This window comes from Anoplopoma fimbria, chromosome 19 (assembly GCF_027596085.1).
Source record: "Anoplopoma fimbria isolate UVic2021 breed Golden Eagle Sablefish chromosome 19, Afim_UVic_2022, whole genome shotgun sequence".
NCBI classification, from domain to species: Eukaryota; Metazoa; Chordata; class Actinopteri; order Perciformes; family Anoplopomatidae; genus Anoplopoma; species Anoplopoma fimbria.
The window spans coordinates 15,730,045-15,736,695 of record NC_072467.1 but is presented as its reverse complement, the minus strand read 5'-3'; the positions used below and the strand labels follow the sequence as shown (position 1 = coordinate 15,736,695).

Below are 6,651 nucleotides of genomic sequence, written 5' to 3'. Positions count from 1 at the left end.
CGAACCCTATGATTGGAGAACTACCTTGCTACCTTGCTCTCCACTATGCCACAGCCGCCCCTTGTTAAATCTGATCAGGACAGCGCAATGGAGCAAAAGAGAGGCATTTAGCATGCTAGTTTCTTTATTTTCTATTTCATTTAATAGAAATCAAGCTTAACTTTCCAGTGCTTGTTTGAACAATTTATCAGTATGATCCTCTATCTGTCTTATTATTATAATATTTAAAAAGAGCTTGATGACCACTGAACATTCTTATAACAGGACCTAAGGGGGCTTTACATTTGTAATGGTCATATTCTGACCTCTATTGGAATAATTCGTAATTGCACCTGACTTCTTAAGGCAAAAAAGGCGGATTTATTTTGTAATTAATTTCATTGTTGTAAACGATTGCAATAGAGGAAGAGTGTTATTTCCCCCTGAATCAACACATTGTACTTTAAAACAGCGTTAAACTTTTTTTTTTTTTTTTTTTTAAAACAAGCAACTTTTAGGGTATAAAGCAGAAAAGACGACATCAAGTGCACGGACAGCAGATGTGTTTGAGTTCGACTCATGGATGTATAAAAATCGATTGCTCTGGTCTGAAACTCTCAACAAGCGCTCTGATAGGCCGACTTTTCCTGGCGCCAAAAGAGGAAGGAGGAAGAGTTGTAAACACAACAGATTTTTTGCTCAATATTTCAGTAAATATATTGGTATAAAGCTACTTTCAACCTCATTCGAGCACAACATGGATACACAGTCATACCTACCTGTACAGCCTGGGGTGGGCATGGAGGAGAATTTCCTTTCTCTCGACGACATTTTGCTCTCTCAAGAGAGACTTCCCATCCGGACGGAGTGCAGTTTTCCCCGGCTGGGATATCTGGAGAAGTCGACTGACGCGCAGGACATACCGGAGGTTGGTAGAGACCGAAGAAAATGTATTTATTTAGAGATAACTGTGTTGATCTGAAATACAACTCAAAGCAGCTGAGATGCAGACGAGTTATTGGAGAAAGTTCGCTGTTACGCTAAACCTCACACAGTATTTTGCTAAATAAATGTAGAATTAGGCATGTTTAAAACCTACTGAAACTTAAATGTCGTTATTATTATCCAGAAGTAAATATGTCTTGCATGTAGGCATTAACAGCGTTATGTGAAGAAATACAATGTAAAGTAACACTTTACACTGAGGTCGATATCATTCCAAATTCAGTCACGTTACGTCACAGTTAATAGTGGACACTGCAACTCACGTTACGATACGTTACTCAGGACCATGAAGGGACATTTAAATATTTATAATGAAACTTGATTGGACTGTCAATGGTTGAACCCAAACATCTAACAACACAAATGAGGTACCTCTCACATTTCATGGAGGTGTACTTTAGTTTACTCTACTGCATAAGAAGTATTTGTCACTGGAGCCTAACGTTGCAATTTAAATGTATATAATATTTAAAGGGGTGTCTGGTTACACATACAAACACACCACTAAGACGGGAAACAGTGAATTCAAACCAACATACAGCTGCAGTATGGACCCCAGAGAGCAGGGGACAATATCTCAGACTCTGAAGTCCACTTCCTTTGTCTTCAGGATACAAAGATGGAGCTCCCTCTGTGGCTGTCCAAGGGTCTGTACGAGAAGAAGAGGAGAGTGTTGTCGGTGGAGCTCCCCAAGGTGTACAGGGAGGGCTGGAGGACCGTGTTCAACGCCGACCCCAACGTGGTGGACCTGCACAAGATGGGGCCCTACTACTACGGCCTGGGGTCCCAGCTGCTGCACTTTGACAGCCCAGAGAACCCTGAGATCGCTCAGACGCTGCTGCAGGTGAGCGACACGCACCGACATTAATGTAGAAGGCTCAATTAAACATGAGATGGTACAAAAAAAAGTGCTGCAGTGCTGAGAGTCAAACCTCATAGTCTAGTATTGGCATGAAACAATTTATACCCAAGTCTACAATGGAAGATAATAACTATTTAAATCAGCCAGGGATCCTTGTTAGGACACTACATGTCATTAACAATGATTTAGTAAACAGTAAAGCAGATGTGACTGTGACCTCTGGGAGGTGAGACAATAAAAAAGGTAGTCGCTTCTAATGGTGGCAGATATTAAGTGGGCTAAGACTCTTCATTTAATTTTAAATTGACCTTAATATTTTATTTACTTAACTCCGCCCCTCCTCCTGCTACCACAGATCCCACACTGTCACTAACTACTAACTACTCACATTTTTGGAAAAAAATTAAACTGATTTCAGACAGAAGTAGACAGAGGGGTCTACCATATGTGTTAAAAAGGAAAAAAACAGGGACAACGTTCCCGTGCTGGGACCAGCTGATTTTACAGCAAGCTGACAAATCATATCTGACCTGTTTTCAGTTCGTTTCTCCACGCAAAAGTTATCTCTGGAATATAACACGCAACACTCTCAGCTCTTTATGGCTATCTGCGATTCATCGGCTGTCTGCTTTTTCCTGCTCAAACTATCGTTATCATATCGACCTTTAAGATCGGTCCACTTCTACAGCAATCTGCTGTTAAATGTAGAAATATGACGTGCTGACCTGAGAACTGTATACAGATAGCTCTGCTTTATTCAGGACACAAACATACTCCCACAAAATAGTTCAAAATATTGAGGTGAACTAACAAGATAAAAACATGTTAATAAATGAGCTTTAGAGGTGCTGGTAGACAGAGCCATGTTAATTGTCTCCACTGATTCCAGTCTTAATGCTAAGCTAAGCTAACTGGCTGCTACCTGTAGCCTTATATTGATTGTACAGTTAATAGAGAAGAAAATAACTTCCCATCTAATTCTTCCCCATTAAGCTAACAAGTGAAATTCCTAAAATATTGAACTATTCTTTTATTAAGGTTTTTGCTACACGTGAAGTATGTTTAAACTACAAAAGTGATGGCAGCTGCATCAAGTCACTTAAATAATTTTCCTTTTAGTTTTTTTGCAGAACCACAGGTGATCACTATCACATTTTACTAAAAGAATACTTCCCTTTTCTTGTATTATTGTTACAGATAATTTCACAGTTTGTGATACACGGTAGAATTTCCCTCTAGTGACCTTTACCAGATTTGATTAGTGTTATTGTTGGCTGGTGTTTTCATCAGAGATAAATATATATTCAAGCTTACAAATACCCAAAACGGTTTTCTGAGTGTCTTTTCAAATTTGCCAATAAATGTATGGTCAAATGTAAAATACATATTGCATCGTGCAGCAGCCCAGACGCAACAAAGAGTCAGTGTTATTTACTACACTACAACTAGGGGGTGCAATCAGATCAGAAAACGTGGCTAACTATTGGCTGTCTGGTGCAGCTGTTACCAGGCAGATTATCTCTGCTCTCATCGTCTGACCGGCAAACAGAAACAGGGAGGACTCCATAGCTCTCCATAGCTTTACACAACACAAGGTTTTTACATATTTAAACGGAGAAAGTGCCACCCTGGTTGTTTTTCAGCCAGTTTCACTGAAAATGTATGGTATTTGATATCATCCCCATTTCTTTAACTAGTGTGTTAATGTGATGAGTGTAAACTGCATTTCTCTAGAGACTCTTTAAAATGTGACCCAGGCCCTGTGAAGGTAAAAAACATTTACAGACTTTCTACCAGCTGTACTCTTGAAATGTTAGAACCAGAAGGTGTCCAGTTCTGGACACATGTCTTTGATGTTTTAACACACACATCAAGTGTTTTGAAGATGATTTTGCCTCAGGGTAAGTTATATGAAATTATTCATATCTGAAGTTCAACATTAAATTTGACATCAAAGGTATCACGAACCAGCATGCCTTAAAGGAATAGTGTTGCCTGGAATTCTAGAAGAAAACTTCTCTTGCATGCCGCCACAGCAAACAAAGAACCAACAAGAAAAAACAGTCTGTACGTCTGTGTGAGTCCGTAGTGTAATTTAATTTTAAGGTTTTAATAAAGACGAACAAATACTTTTCTGAGTTTATTACTCACCGTTCACTGTAGAGGCAAACCAGGCGGCAACCTTTGGTTCTGCTGAGTGGAGCCGATGTCCAAGTGTCTTAAACGTTCATCTCTCTACTGACCAGCAGGGGGCGACTCCTCTGGTTTAAAAAATAAGTCTGATTGTATAGAAGACTATGAGAAAATGACCCTTACTTTAGGGTGGGCTTACTGTGATTGACAAGTCGCTGCTGGTATCAGAGCCATATACGTCGTCTCCTCAGCATTCCAAATATGGTAACTTCTGTTCATTGGCTACAAATAAACAACATGGCGATGGGCGTATTCCAAGATGGCGACGGCGAAATCGCCGAACTCCAGGCTACATAACATCAGTCCACAAACCAATGGGTGACGTCACCATGACTACATCTACTTCTTATACACAGTCTCTGAGGCAATTCTTCTAGAATTCAAGGTTACTCAAGCAGAGTAACTAAAACTGAAAAGAAATGTCCTTTTATGGCTTCTTTTTAATTTAAAAATATATAAAAAGCAATATTAATCATACACAGTGCCAAATATGTGCCATCTTTGTCATCCCATCTAATTTGTGACAAACTATTGACGTTGTCCTTCTCCCAGACGTTCATGGGCCGCTTCAGACGGAACATGGACTCCTCCCAGAATGCCTACAACGAGGACACGTCTGCGCTGGTGGAGCGTCTGGACTGCCTGGAGAAGGCCCTGTTCACATCGGGGCAGAGCGGCCTCAACGGCTTCCAGAGCTGGGAGAAGGGCCGGGCCTCGCAGCTCACCGCCTCCAGCCTGGTCCTCAACTACCGCAAGAGGAAGATCAACGACGTGCCGCCCTGAGCCGGGCTCGGTTTAAAGAGACAGACTCATGGTCAGAACGCCGGAGCACTACGGCAGCGCTGACTTCACCACACTCTGACTCTGAGCCAGGCTCTCTGTGGTGGGGCGAGAACACTCTTTATTGTGTCACGTTCTGAGTTTCACACTCCTCGACAGTGTGTTCATGATCACCATTGAAACCCATGGTTATTTAACTGTTGATGCACATTCAGTTGATCTATGAAAATGAACTATTCATAGATGCTGAAATTTAGAGTGTTTGAACATATATCAAGTAAAGATTCCAAATGTTTGTTCGAGATTTACAAATGAAAATAGTGTCCTGGTTTTTTGTCTGTTTACATCACAGAGATGGGTAACCTGAGGGTTTCAAACTGGTTAGTATGGGTGGGTAATTTGGATGTGTGGATGTTTTTTTGATATCATAAAACGGTAACATTTTCCATGAAGCAGTCCAACTCAGAAATGTTTAAATTGCCTTCAAACAGAAGTGGAGCTTTTAAAGGGATGGCTAGACACGGCAAAGGAACCCGTCCATCTATTATCTGTAACCGCTTATCCTGGTCAGGGGGGCTGGGCCGATCCCAGCTGACATTGAGCAGAGGCATGGTTCACAATGGACAGGTCTCCAGGCCATGGCAGGGCTGACACATATAGAGAGATACCACCATTCACGCTCTCATCCACACTTACTGACAATTACCCAATGTCTTTGGACTCTGGGGGGAAGCCAGAGAACCCAGAGAGAACCCATGCTGCCACGGGGTAAACTCCCCACAAAAGGCCCATCTAGACCGGGAATCGAACGCCTGCCCTGAGGCGACAGTGTTGGCCACCACACCACTGTGCAGCAAAGAAAGCTGGCTGCTGCTGTCACAATGTTCACCATCTGTGTTACCTCTGCTGATATGTGGTCATACAATAATAATAATAATAATAATAATAATGATATCTTTATTTATATGGCACTTATCAAGATAAAGCTAAAAAGTGCTTCACATAAACACAGCAATAATAATTTAAAAGTACTAAAAAGGCAACATACAACAAGTAAAATCAGGGGAAATTATGGAGGTTAGTGCTGTAAAAGTACATTTAAAGCTTATATTTTAAATAAGACACTTACACAGTCTAACTTATTTCTTGGATCCGCCTGAGGTTCTCAAAGTACGAGCTGGGTCGTTTAAAGGATAAAAGATGTGAGATATGTTGAGGACTCAGACCATTAAGTAACTCTAAGTAATTAAAAGAACCATAAAACCTAAAAACAACTAAAAACATTCAGCTTAATCACTCTTGTGTAGCTGCCTTAGTAGTTGTGATTAACAGTCTTTGCTGCATCACAAACATGTCGTGGAATAATGAGCCTTAAGAGGAAAACTACTTGTACAGATGTAATGTAGTCCTCAACAACACTGACTGTCAGACATTTATGTAACAAAGAAAAAACATGATCTCCACCATATGCTGGTATTTTGTCCACTTGTGTGTGTGCGTGTATGTGTGTGTGCCTTTAGCTGCTGATATCATTAGCTTGCTGTCCCTGCAGTGCCACTGCAAGTTATCCAGAGGTGACATTCAGACACTTCAGCCTGTGTGTGTTTGTTTTAGACTCAGCTGACCTCAGGGCTTTTCTACATAATTAACAATAGACTACATTAATACGTCTAGATTTGTTTTCATCAAATTATTATATCTTTCAAATTTTATTATGGCATATGTTTTTCTTTGTAAAAAAACAATAATTAAAAGAATAGACAGTCAGTGATTAATGATTCATTGCATGTTTATGCTGTTTTTGTCCCTGTCACAGCTCCATGAGTGGAGAC

At 40.6% G+C, this 6,651-nt stretch overlaps 1 protein-coding gene across 1 annotated transcript; it reads left to right on the top strand.

Moving 5' to 3' along the window:
- The first annotated feature begins 614 nt into the window (after positions 1–614).
- gins3 (GINS complex subunit 3) lies at positions 615–5,717 on the top strand. Its single transcript, XM_054620460.1, has 3 exons — positions 615–907; positions 1,595–1,828; positions 4,592–5,717. The coding sequence occupies exons 1-3, from the start codon at positions 737–739 to the stop codon at positions 4,820–4,822; spliced, it is 636 nt and encodes a 211-aa protein (XP_054476435.1). The 5' UTR covers positions 615–736; the 3' UTR covers positions 4,823–5,717.
- Positions 5,718–6,651: the final 934 nt, after the last annotated feature.

Bases quoted from the DNA above. Each gene is read 5' to 3' on its own strand.
- gins3 (XM_054620460.1), top strand. From the start codon at position 737: ATGGATACACAGTCATACCTACCTGTACAGCCTGGGGTGGGCATGGAG. The intron at 908-1,594 runs GTTGGTAGAGAC...CTTTGTCTTCAG, and splicing joins ACGCGCAGGACATACCGGAG to GATACAAAGATGGAGCTCCC. The intron at 1,829-4,591 runs GTGAGCGACACG...TCCTTCTCCCAG, and splicing joins TCGCTCAGACGCTGCTGCAG to ACGTTCATGGGCCGCTTCAG.